We start from the raw sequence: 15,344 nt of genomic DNA on the forward strand, positions 1-15,344 counted from the left end.
GTGGACATGGGGATTTCAAAAAACAGGGCACTCACCACATTCCATGACTAGACCATGGGAATTGTCAACAGCCCCGACCACCATTCCATGATGAAGGACATGGGGATTGTCAACAGGACCAACGACCACCATTCCCAGTATGAGACATGGGGATGTCAACAGGCCCTTGAACCCACCATCCAGATGAGACATGGGGGATTTTCATCACAGGCCCGACACCATTCCATGATTAGACATGGGGATGTCAACAGGCCCCTGACCACCATTCCAGATGAGACATGGGGATTTCAACAGGCCCCGACCACCAATTCCATGATGAGACATGGGGGATGTCACTATTATCTGTCCACTATAGTTGGTTCTAAGGCTATTATACTGTCCATAGTAGTTGGTTCTACCTATTATACTGTCCACTAGCTAGTTGGTCTACACTATTAGTACTGTCCACTAGTATTTGGTTTCTACACTATTATCTGTCCACTAGATTTGGTTCTACACTATATACTGTCCACTAGCAGTTGGTTCTACACTATTTTACTGTCCACTATTTATTTGGTTCACACTATTATACTGTCCACTAGTTTGGTTTCTACACTATTATACTGTCCACTAGTATTGGTTTCTACACTATATACTGTCCACTAGAGTTGGTTTCTACACTATTATACTGTCCACTAGTAGTTGGTTCTACACTAATTATATGTCCACTAGTAGTTTGGTTCTACACTATGATACTGTCCACTAGTAGTTTGGTTCTACACTATTCACTGTCTCACTACGTAGTTGGTTCTACACTATTATACTGTCCACTAGTAGTTGGTTCTACCTATTATACTGTCCACTAGTAGTTGGTTCTACACTATTATACTGTCCACTAGTAGTTGGTTCTACACTATTACACTGTCCACTAGTATTTGTTCTACACTATTATCTGTCCACTGTATTGGTTCTACCTATTACTGTCCCCAGTAGTTGGTTCTACACTATTATCTGTCCACTAGTTTGGTTCTACACTATTTACTGTCCACTACAGTATTGTTCTACACTTATTATCTGTCCCTATTAGTTGGTTCTAGCCTATATACTGTCTAGTTGCTGACACGTAGTATGTTCTACCTATTATCTGTCCCACATATTGGTTCTACACTATATACTGTCCACTAGTAGTTGTTTTCTACACTATATATACTGTCCACTAGTAGTTGGTTCCACACTATTATACTGTCCCACGTAGTAGTTGGTTCTACACTATTATACGTCCACTAGAGTTGGTTCTAACTATGATACTGTCCACTACTTTTTGTTCTACTCTTATACTGTCCACTAGTAGTTGGTTCTACACTATTATACTGTCCACTAGTAGTTGGTTCTACACTATATACTGTCCACTAGAATTGGTTCTACACTATTATACTGTCCACTAGTAGTTGGTTCTACACTATTATACTGTCCACCTAGTAGTTGGTTTCTAACTATTATACTGTCCACTAGTAGTTGGTTCTAACTATTTATACTGTCCCACTAGCAGTTGTTCTACACTATTATACTGTCCACTATAGTATTGGTTCTACACTATTATACTGTCCACTAGTAGTTGGTTCTACACTATTAACTGTCCACTAGTATTTGGTTCTACACTATTATACTGTCCACTAGTAGTTGGTTTCTACACTATTATACTGTCCACTAGTAGTTGGTTCTACACTATTATACTGTCCACTAGTAGTTGGTTCTACACTATTATACTGTCCACTAGCAGTTGGTTCTACACTATTATACTGTCCACTAGTAGTTGGTTCTACTCTATTAGACTGTCCACTAGCATAGTTGTTTCTAACTATTATACTGTCCAATAGCAGTTTGGTTCTACACTATTATACTGTCCCACTAGCAGTTGGTTCTACACTATTTACTGTCCACTATAGTTGGTTCTACACTATTATACTGTCCACTAGTTTTGGTTCTACACTATTATACTGTCCCACAAAGTAGTTGGTTCTACACTATTATACTGTCCACTAGTAGTTGGTTCTACACTATTATACTGTCCACTAGTAGTTGGTTCTACACCTATTATACTGTCCACTAGTAGTTGGTTCTACACTATTTATACTGTCCACTAGTGTTGGTTCTACACTATTACATGTCCACTAGATGTTTGGTTCTACACTATTATACTGTCCACTAGTAGTTGGTTCTACACTATTATACTGTCCACTAGTAGTTGGTTCTACACTATTATACTGTCCACTAGTAGTTGGTTCTACACTTATATATCTGTCCCTACTATTTGGTTTCTACACTATTATACGTCCACTAGGTAGTTGGTTCAACACTATATACTGTCCACTAGTATTGGTTCTACACTATTATACTGTCCACTAGTAGTTGTTCTACACTATTATACTGTCCACTAGTAGTTGGTTCTACACTATTATACTGTCCACTAGTATTGGTTCTACACTATTATACTGTCCCCTAGCAGTTGGTTCTAGATATTATACTGTCCACTAGCATTTGGTTCTACACTATTAACTGTCCACTAGTAGTTGGTTCTACACTATTATACTGTCCACTAGTATTGGTTCTACACTATTATACTGTCCACTAGCAGTTGGTTCTACACTATTATACTGTCCATATAGTTGGTTCTACACTATTATACTGTCCACTAGCAGTTGGTTCTACACTATTATACTGTCCACTAGAGTTGGTTCTACATTTATACGTCCACTAGAGTTGGTTCTACACTATTATAACTGTCCACTAGTAGTTGGTTTCTACACTATTATACTGTCCACTAGTAGTTGGTTCTAACACTATTATACTGTCCACTAGTAGTTGGCTTTCTACACTATTATACTGTCCACTAGTAGTTGGTTCTACACTATTATACTGTCCACTAGTAGTTGGTTCTACACTATTATACTGTCCACTAGTAGTTGGTTCTACACTATTTATCTGTCCACTAGTAGTTGGTTCTACACTATTATACTGTCCACTAGTATTGGTTCTACACTATTATACTGTCCACTAGTAGTTGTTCTACACTATTATACTGTCCACTAGCGTTGGTTCTACACTATTATACTGTCCACTAGTAGTTGGTTCTACACTATTATACTGTCCACTAGTAGTAGTTGTTCTACACTATATACTGTCCCTAGTAGTTTGGTTCTACACTATTATACTGTCCACTAAGTTGGTTCTACATATTATACTGTCACTAGAGTTGGTTCTACACTATTATACTGTCCACTAGTAGTTGGTTCTACACTATTATACGTCCCACTATAGTTGGTTCTACACTATTATACTGTCACTAGTAGTTGGTTCTACACTATATACTGTCCATAGTAGTTGGTTCTACACTATTATCTGTCCACTAGCAGTTGGTTCTACAACTATTATACTGTCCACTAGCAGTTGGTTCTCCTATATTATACTGTCCACTAGTAGTTGGTTCTACACTATTACTGTCCACTATTAGTTGTTCTACACTATATACTGTCCACTATAGTTGGTTCTACACTATTATACTGTCCACTAGTAGTTTGGTTCTACACTATTATACTGTCCACTAGTAGTTGGTTCTACACTATTATACTGTCCACTAGTAGTTGTTTCCTACACTATTATACTGTCCACTAGTAGTTGGTTCTACACTATTATACTGTCCACTAGCATTTTAGGTTCTAACACTATTTACTTGGTCCACTAGCAGTTGGTTCTACACTATTATACTGTCCACTAGTAGTTGGTTCTATCACTATTATACTGTCCACTAGCAGTTGGTTCTACAACTTTTTTTATTTTTTTTAATACTGTCCACTAGCAGTTGGTTCTACACTATTATACTGTCCACTAGGTTGGTTCTACACTATTATACTGTCCACTAGTAAGTTGGTTCTATACACTATTATACTGTCCACTATAGTTTGGTTCTACACTATTATACTGTCCACTAGATTTTGGTTCTACACTATTATACTGTCCACTAGCAGTTGGTTCTACACTATTATACTGTCCACTAGCAGTTGGTTCTACACTATTATACTGTTCCACTAGGTTTGGTTCTAACTATTATACTGTCCACTAGTAGTTGGTTCTTAACTACAGCTATTATAACTGTCCACTAGTAGTTGGTTTTACACTATTATACCTGTCCACTAGTATTTGGTTCTACACTATTATACTGTCCACTAGTAGTTGGTTCTATCACACTATTATACTGTCCACTAGTAGTTGGTTCTACTATCACTATTATACTGTCCACGTAGTTTGGTTTAACACTATTATACTGTCACTAGTAGTTGGTTCTACACTATTATACTGTCCACTAGTAGTTGGTTTCTACACTATTATACTGTCCACTAGAGTTGGTTTCTACACTATTATACTGTCCACTAGCAGTTGGTTCTACTACTCACTATTATACTGTCCACTAGAGTTGGTTCTACACTATTATACTGTCCACTAGTAGTTGGTTCTACACTAGTATACTGTCACTAGTAGTTGGTTTACACTATTATCTGTCCACTAGCAGTTGTGTTCTACACTATTATACTGTCCACTAGTATTTGGTTCTACACTATTATACGTCCACTAGTAGTTGTTCTACACTATTATACTGTCCACTAGCAGTTTGGTTCTACACTATTATACTGTCCACAGGTTGGTTCTACACTATACCGTCCACTAGTAGTTGGTTCTACACTATTATATCGTCCACTAGCAGTTGGTTTCTACACTATAACTGTCCACTAGTAGTTGTTTCTACACTATTATACCGTCCACTAGCAGTTGGTTCTACACTATAATACTGTCCACGTAGTCAGTTGGTTCTACCTATATAACGTCCACTAAGCAGTTGGTTCTACACTATTATACTGTCCACTAGCTATTTGGTTCTACACTATTTACTGTCACTAGTATTGGTGCTACACTATTATACTGTCCACTAGTAGTTGGTTCTACACTATTATACTGTCCACTAGTATTGGTTCCATACACTATTATACTGTCACTAGTAGTTGGTTCTACACTATATACTGTCCACTAGAGTTGGTTTCTACACTATTATACTGTCCATAGTCAGTTTGTTTTACACTATTATACTGTCCACTAGTAGTTGTTCTACACTATTATACTGTCCCACTAGAGTTGTTTCTACCACTATTATACTGTCCACTAGTAGTTGGTTCTACCTATTATACTGTCCACTAGTAGTTGGTTCTACACTAGTATACTGTCCACTAGTAGTTGGTTTCTACCTATTTTACTGTTCCCTAGTAGTTGGTTCTACACTATTATACTGTCCACTAGTAGTTGGTTCTACACTATTATATTGTCCACTAGTATTGGTTCTACACTATTAACTGTCCACTAGTAGTTGGTTCTACACTATTATACTGTCCACTGAGTTGTTCTACACTATTATACTGTCCCACTAGTAGTTGGTTCTCACACTATTATACTGTCCACTAGCTAGTTGGTTCTACACTATTAACTGTCCACTATAGTTGGTTCTACACTATTATACTGTCCACTAGAGTTGGTTCTACACTATTATACTGTCCACTAGCAGTTGGTTCTACACTATTAACTGTCCACTAGAGTTGGTTTACACTATTATACTGTCCACTAGGTTGGTTCTACACTATTATACTGTCCACTAGTAGTTGTTCTACACTATTATACTGTCCACTATTAGTTGGTTCTACACTATTATACTGTCCACTAAGGTGGTTCTACCTATTATACTGTCCACTAGTAGTTGGTCTACCTATTATACTCCACTAGCAGTTGGTTCTACCTATTATATATAGAAAATATAATATTATTAAAATAAAAATAAAAATAATTATAATATATACTATATATTATAATTATATTAATAAATATAAAATATAATAATAATTAAATTATATATTTAAATTAATATATATTATTATTTATTATAAAAAATAATATATTTTTAATATTAATTAATTTATATACTTAAAATAATATATATATTAAATATTATAAATAATTATTATAAGTATAAATAATATAATAATATTATATAATAATTAATAAAATATATATATATTATATTTTGTAATGTATTAAATTAATTTAAATTTAATAATTAATATATTATTAATTAATAAATTAAAAAAAATTATAATAAAAAAATAATTAAATATAGATAATTATTTATAAATATAATATATATAATCAATATAAATGATCAATTTAATATATAAAATTATTAAAAATTATAATTATAAATATATAATTATATATATATAAATAATAAATATAATAATTAAATATAATTATAATAAAAAATAATAAAAATTAATAATTAAAAATTATAAATAATATAAATATTATATATTATTATAAATTAAACTATTATATATTATATAAAAATTATATATTAATATATTATTATAAATATAATTTAAATATTAGTTAATTATTATTATATATAATATTATTATAAAATAAAATTTTAATAATTTTTATACTATTAAAATAATAATTAATTAATAAAAATTTATAATAAAATTATTAATTAAATTATTATTTAATAATATTAATTAAAATAAATTATAATATTATTTTTTATAGTATAATATTATATATAATAAATTAATAAATATATAAAAAATTAATAAATATAGTTTATTATAAAATAAATTATTAACTATCATTTATAAATAATATAAAAAAATAAATTTATTATTAATATAATATAATTTATTAATATAATTTAAAATTAATAAATTATATTATAGTAATAATTAGAATTTATTAAATAAATTAAATATTATTAAAATAATAAAAATATTATAATATTAATTAATTAAAATTTAAATAAATAATATTAAAAATAAAATAATTATTTAAAAAAAAAATATAAAATTATTAATTAATTAAATAAAAATAAATATAATATTATAATTTAAATAATATTATTATAATAATAATATGTATATAAATATAAATTTATAAGATATTTAAATAAAAAAAAATAATAAATTTAATAATTAATTAACATATATATTCTAAAACATAATTATTATTAATTATATATAATAATTAAATTAAATGAAATAATAATAATATATAATATATATTTAAAATAAAAAATAAATATACATTTAATTTATAAATTATAAAATTATAAAATTTAAATATTTATTTATAATAAATTAATATAATGATATTAATAATAATAATATATTATTTAATAAAAAAATTAAATAAAATATTATATATAATAAATAAATAAAAATTATATAATATAATATAATATAATATAAAAATAAAAAAAATTAATATATTATAATTAAAATAACTAATATCATTATTAATTATAAAATTTATTAATTAATTATATAATAATTAATACTAAATTTACATTTATTATTCTTACTTAAAAATTTAATTTATAATATTATATCTAAATATTTATTTTTTATTATATAAATATATATTCAAAATCTATATATAATATTAATATTGAAGTTATCAATAATAAAAATGAATATAAAATAATTAATATAATAAATAATTCAATCAATAAATAATAATAATTATTCTAAAAATTATTATTAAAATACATTTATAAGATAATATATTAAACAAAATAATTATTAATAATTTATTTAAAAAAATTATAGATATATACTTATTTATTATAAAAAAAAAAATACAATATAATATAATTAATAAATTATATTAAAAATTAAAAATATATAATTAAATCATAATTATTAATAATACATAATAATAATAATATATATATTAATTATTATAAATAATATAATAATATTTTATAAAATATATAAACTAATAATATATATATAATTATATTATTTATTATATATTATACTTATTATTAAATATTTATAAAATAATAAAACAAATTATAATCTTTAAATTAATAATTATAAAATTAAATATTATTATTTAAATAATATATAATATTATTAAATAAATATAACATTTATAATATCAATACTATTTTCATTAAATATAAATATATATATATATATTATATAATATACTATAAATATTTATATAATATATTAATTATAAAAATATTTATCACTAATAAAAATATACATAATATATATTAATTATATAATTAAAATATTATTTTTATATAAAAAAATAAACTACTAATAATTATATAAAAAATTAAATATACATAATAATATTACATTATTTATATAATCTATTATAATATTAAAATTTAAATATAAGTCTTATATATAAATTCAAATAGAAATTATAAAATTATACAATATAATAAATAAGAAAATTAAAATCTTAATATACAAATTAATAACAAACATTAAAATTATAAATTTATACCTTAAATACTAATAATAAATTTATATTTATATAACTTAATTTTTAAAATTATTAAAAAATCTAAATTAAAATATAATATTTATTATTTATAAAATTAAAATTAATAATAACAAATATTAATATTAAATATAATATATACTAAAAAAAAATAAGTATATTTTATAATTTTTAATAATTTATATTAATAATAATATAATAGTTATTATATAATAATAAAATATAATACTTTATTATTCAGATAATACATATAATATATATTAATAATTATCACTATAAATCAATATAATAAATTAATATTATTCATATTCATTAATACATAAAATAATATAATAATATTATTATATTATAATTAAAAAATCTCATTAATTTTAATATATAACAATCTATCAATTATTTATTAATAATATATTTAACATTAATATAATATATTAATTTAATTATTTATATATTATATTATTATTATATAATTTATAAAATAATTATTAAAATTATAATATTAACTAAAAAAAATTTATTATTATAAAAATATAAAATTTTTAAAATGATAATATAGAATAAGAATATATATAAAGTTACAATAAGAAATAATTATAATTTATTTAATATTATTAATTATTAAGTATATAATATAATATTAATATCTTTATTAATTATAGTATAATAAAAACAATTAATTATATTTTAATTATAAATTATTAAAATAATAAAAATATTATAACAAATTATATTCAATATACCAAAAAAATAAATAAAATCATAATTAATTATAACATATAATTAAATTTAATAATATTATAAATATTTATAATATAATAATTATTATAAGATAGATTTATATTAAAAATTAATTAATATAAAAAATAATACTATAAACATTACAATTATATTTAAAAATCAATATAAATTAAATATATATAAAAATTTAAATAAATTTAAATCTATAGTTCTATATAAACTAAAATATAAATATTAATTATAATATATTAAAATTATAATAAAATAACTATTTAATAATAATATTAATATTAAACAAAATAAATGATAATTTATTAATCAAAAAATTAATAATATTATATATGAATAATAATATTCTTAATTAAAAATTATATAATTAAACTAATTAAATCTAATATAAAAATAATTATAAATATAAAAATCAATAATAATATATATAAAATATATATATATATAAAATATAATATAAATATAAATAACCATAATTAAAATTATCTTTATATAACTAAAAAAAGAATATAATAATAAAATATTATATTATACTATAATAAATTATAAATTAAATAATATTAAATATATCTAAACAATCTAAATATATAATTATAAAGAAAATATTAATAGTTATCATACTTTCATTTATAAAAAAAAAAAACTTTAATTATTAATTAATACTTAATTTTAATTATATAACATATTAATAATAATTAATATATCATATTTATATAACTAAAAGGTTAGAATATTATATAATATAATAAATTTATAATTATATTAAATTAATATCAATCATTATCATTATAAAATAAAATTAAAAATAAAATAATATATTATATACTATTATATAATATAAATATCTATATAATACTTAAAAATAGAATAATTAAATATTAAATATAATTATTTATTAAAATATAAATTATTATTAAAAAATATTATTAATTAATAATTAACTCTAATTAATATAATTAATAATATAATCATTAATAATATTATAATTATTTTAATTAATATATTTACATTAAAAATTATAATAATAATATTATTTCATATAATTTAAATTATAAAATTTAATATTAATAAATTAAATACTATTATTTAATTATAAATTATCAATATCTCTATTTATACAATATACATATTAATCAAAAAATAAAATATTAAATTATTAATTAATTTAACATTATATATTTAATAATTATATATATTTTAATTAATTATAAAAAATTACTATATACTAATTTATTATAATTAACTTATTAATTATACTGTTACCATATACTATAATCACCATAATATAATTACATATTTGTTCTTCAATTTATCATATTAAATTAATACTCCAATATACATAAACTATAATTAACCTTAAATTCATACATTATTACTATATCAATTTTATATATAAAATAATTAACCTGTTAAATACTTTACAAATCTTTAAAAAATATACACACCATATTAATAAAATTATTATTTTATTATCTAATATATTGATATTTAAATATAATACTAAATATAAATAATAAAATTTTATATAATATTATATAATTAATTATATAATATTAATAATATATATAATTAATATTATAATTATAGTTATTATATTAATAATAAAAATATATAATTAAGATAAAATAAAATTAATAGTTATAATTAAAAAATTAATATAAATTAATATTATAAATTATATATATAAAGTAAAATAATATATTTAAATAAATATTTAAAAAATATATTTTAAAATAATTAATAAAATATATATAATATACAATATATTATATATTATATTATAATTAATAATATGTATGTAAAATATATAAAATAAATAAATATTAATATATAAAATATATTATATATTATTAAAATAATATATTAAAAATTTAAAATATTATATAATAATTTAAGAGAATTGTAAAATAATTATAAAATTAAAAAATAATATTAATTGCATTATATGTAATAAATATAAAAATTAGATTAATAAATTATAAAATTATTATATTTAAGATAATTAATTATTAATATATAATATTAATATAAGGTATTTATTAATTAGTATTTGGGTGCTACATTAAAATATAAATTAAAAATTAATAATAAAAAAATTATAATATTAAATTATAATTTTAAAAAAAATATTATTATATATATAATATAAATATATAATTAAAATAAATTATTTATCTTATAATTTAAATTATAAATTATTAAATTATATCTATATTACATAATATAAATATAATAATATATAATTAATTAAAATTTAAATATATATAAATAAAATAATAATAAATTAATAATATTTAATTATATTAATTATTAATAATATTATACTTCAAATATGGATATTACACTAATATTATACTTCCATATAATACTGTCCACTGAGTAGTTGGTTCTACACTATTATACTGTCCACTAGTAGTTGGTTCTATCTACACTATTATACTGTCAACTAGTAGTTGGTCTACACTATTATACTGTCCACTAGTTAGTTGGTTCTCACTATTATCACTGTCCACTATATTGGTTCTACACTATTATACTTGTCCACTAGCAGTTGGTTCTACACTATATACGGTCAACTAGTAGTTGGTTCTACACTATTATACTGTCCACTAGTCAGTTGGTTCTACACTATATACTGTCCACTAGCAGTTGGTTCTACACTATTATACTGTCCACTAGTAGTTGGTTCTACACTATTATACTGTCCGCTAGCAGTTGGTTCTACACTATTATACTGTCCACTAGTACTTTGGTTCTTACACTATTATACTGTACCACTAGCAGTTGGTTCTACACTATTATACTGTCCACTAGTAGTTGGTTCTACACTATATACTGTCCACTAGTAGTTGGTTCTACACATATTCTACAGCTGTCCACTAGTAGTTGGTTTCTACACTATTATACTGTCCACTAGTCAGTTTGGTTTCTAACACTATTATACTGTCCACTAGCAGTTGGTTCTACACTATAATACTGTCCACTAGTAGTTGGTTTCTACCTATTATATGTCCACTAGTAGTTGTTCTACACTATTATACTGTCCACTAGTAGTTGGTTCTACACTTATGATAACTGTCCACTAGCAGTTGGTTCTACACTATTATACTGTCCACTAGTAGTTGGTTCTACACTATATACTGTCCCCGCACTAGAGTGTTCTACACTATTTAGCGTCACTATAGTTGGTTCTACACTATTATACTGTCCACTAGTAGTTGCTTCTACCACTATTATACTGTCCACTGCAGTTGGTTCTACACTATTATACTTGTTCCACTAGTAGTTGGTTCTACACTATTATACTGTCCACTAGTAGTTGGTTCTACACTATTATACTGTCCACTAGTAGTTGGTCTACACTATTATAGTCCACTAGTAGTTGGTTCTACATATTATACTGTCCACTAGTAGTTGGTTCTCACTAGTATACTGTCCACTAGTAGTTGGTTCTACACCTATTATACTGTCCACTATTAGTTTGGTTCTACACTCATTATAACTGTCCACTAGTAGTTGGTTCTACCTATTATACTGTCCCTAGTAGTTGGTTCTACACTAGTATACTGTCCACTAGAGTTGTTCTACACTTATTTACTACTGTCCACTAGTAGTTGGTTCTACACTATTATACTGTCCACTAGCAGTTGGTTCTACACTATTATACGTCCACTAGTAGTTGGTTCACACTATATACTGTCCACTAGTAGTTGGTTCTACACTATTATACTGTCCACTAGTAGTTGGTTCTACACTATTATACTGTCCACTAGTGTTGGTTCTAACACTATTATACTGTCCACTTAGTAGTTGGTTCTACACTATATACTGTCCACTAGCAGTTGGTTCTAGACTATTATACTGTCCACTAGCAGTTGGTTCTACACTATTATACTGTCCACTATAGTTGTTCTACACTTAGACTGTCCACTAGTAGTTGGTATACACTATTATACTGTTCCTACATATTTACCGTCAGCGTTGGTTCTACACTATATTACGTCCACTAGTAGTTGGTTCCTACCACTATTATACTGTCCACAGTAGTTGTTTCTACACTATTATACTGTCCCCACTAGTAGTTTGGTTCTACACTATATACTGTCCCACTAATAGTTGGTTCTACACTATTATAACTTCCACTAGCAGTTGGTTCTACACTATTATACTGTCCACTAGTAGTTTGTTGTCCTACACTATCTATACTGTCCACTATGCAGTTGGTTTCTAGACTATTATACTGTCCACTAGCAGTTGGTTCTACACTATATACTGTCACTAGCAGTGGTTCTAGACTATTATACTGTCCACTAGTAGTTGTTTCTACATATTACTGTCCACTAGTAGTTGGTTCTACACTATTATACTGTCCACTAGTAAGTTGCGTTCTACACTATTATACTGTCGCACTAGAGTTGGTTCTACACTATTATTCTGTCCACTAGTAGTGGTTCTACACTATTATACTGTCCTAGTATTGGTTCTCTACACTGATTATTAAACTGTCCACTAGTAGTTGGTTTCTACCTCCACTATTACACTGTCTCACTAGTAGTTGTTCTACACTATTATAGCTGTCCACATAGTGAGTTGGTTTCTACACTATTATACTGTCCACATAGTCAAGTTGGTTCTACACTTTATACTGTCCACTAGCAGTTGGTTTCTACACTATTTACTGTCCACTAGTAGTTGTTCTACACTATTATACTGTCCACTAGTAGTTGGTTCTACACTTATTATACTGTCCACTAGCAGTTGGTTTCTACACTATTATATGTCCACTAGTAGTTGATTCACACTGTATACGTCCTAGCAGTGTCACTATTATACTGTCCACTAGCAGTTGGTTCTACACTATTATACCGAGTCCACTAGCGTTGGTTCTACACTATTATCTGTCCACTAGTAGTTGGTTCTACACTATTATACTGTCACTAGTAGTTGGTTCTACACTATTATACTGTCCACTAGTAGTTGGTTCTACACTATTATATTCGTCCCACTAGCAGTTGGTTCTACACTATTATACTGTCCACTAGTAGTTGGTCTACACTATTATACTGTCCCACTAGCAGTTGTTCTACACTATTATACTGTCCACTAGCAGTTGGTTCTACACTATTATACTGTCCACTAGCAGTTGGTTCTACACTATTTACTGTCCACTAGTAGTTTGGTTCTACACTATTATACTGTCCACTAGTAGTTGGTTCTACACTATTATACTGTCCACTAGTAGTTGGTTCTACACTATTATACTGTCCATAGTAGTTGTTCTACACTATTATTCTGTCCACTAGTAGTTGGTTCTACACTATTATACTGTCCACTAGTAGTTGGTTTCTGACACTATTATACTGTCGCACTAGTAGTTGGGTTCTCACTATTATTACTGTCCACTAGCAGTTGGTTCTACACTATTATACTGTCCACTAGTAGTTGGTTCTACACTATTATACTGTCACTAGTCAGTTGGTTTCTACACTAATATACTGTCACTACGTAGTTGGTTCTACACTATTAACTGTCCACTAGTAGTTGGTTCTACACTATTATACTGTCCATAGTAGTATTGGTTCTACACTAGTATACTGTCCACTATAGTTGGTTCTACACTATTATATCATGTCCACTAGTAGTTGGTTCTACACTATTATACTGTCCACTAGTCAGTTGGTTCTACACTATTATACTGTCCACTAGTAGTTGGTTTCTACACTATTATACTGTCCACTAGCAGTTGGTTCTACACTATTATACTGTCCACTAGTAGTTGGTTCTACACTATTACTGTCCACTAGCAGTGGTTACACTATATACTGTCCCTAGTCAGTGTTGTTACTACACTATTATACTGTCCACTAGTAGTTTGGTCTACACTATTACCTGTCCACTAGTAGTTGGTTCTACACTATTATACTGTCCCACTAGCAGTTGGTTCTACACTATTATACTGTCCACTAGTAGTTGGTTCTACACTATTATACTGTCCACTAGTAGTTGGTTCTACACTATTATACGTCCACTAGTAGTTGGTTCTACACTAATTATACTGTCCACTAGTAGTTGGTTCTACACTATTATACTGTCCACTAGCTTACAATTTTTTGTCCATGTAGTTGGTTCTACACTATTATACTGTCCACTAGCAGTTGGTTCTACACTATTATACTGTCCACTAGTAGTTGGTTCTACACTATATACTGTCTCACTTAGCAGTTGGT

The 15,344-nt window shown here is 25.2% G+C and overlaps 1 protein-coding gene across 1 annotated transcript in view; it reads left to right on the forward strand.

Annotated features, from left to right (window-relative positions):
* Positions 1-54: 54 nt before the first annotated feature.
* Positions 55-15,344, forward strand: part of LOC120038931 (glutamate receptor 3-like) — a 32,561-nt gene continuing 17,271 nt past the window's right edge. Inside the window, exon 1 of the mRNA XM_038984472.1 lies at positions 55-210. Within this exon, the coding sequence (XP_038840400.1) occupies positions 55-210 (156 nt within the window). The remainder of the gene's footprint in view (positions 211-15,344) is intronic.

The sequence above is a fragment of the Salvelinus namaycush genome, unplaced genomic scaffold (assembly GCF_016432855.1).
Source record: "Salvelinus namaycush isolate Seneca unplaced genomic scaffold, SaNama_1.0 Scaffold243, whole genome shotgun sequence".
Classification (NCBI taxonomy): domain Eukaryota; kingdom Metazoa; phylum Chordata; class Actinopteri; order Salmoniformes; family Salmonidae; genus Salvelinus; species Salvelinus namaycush.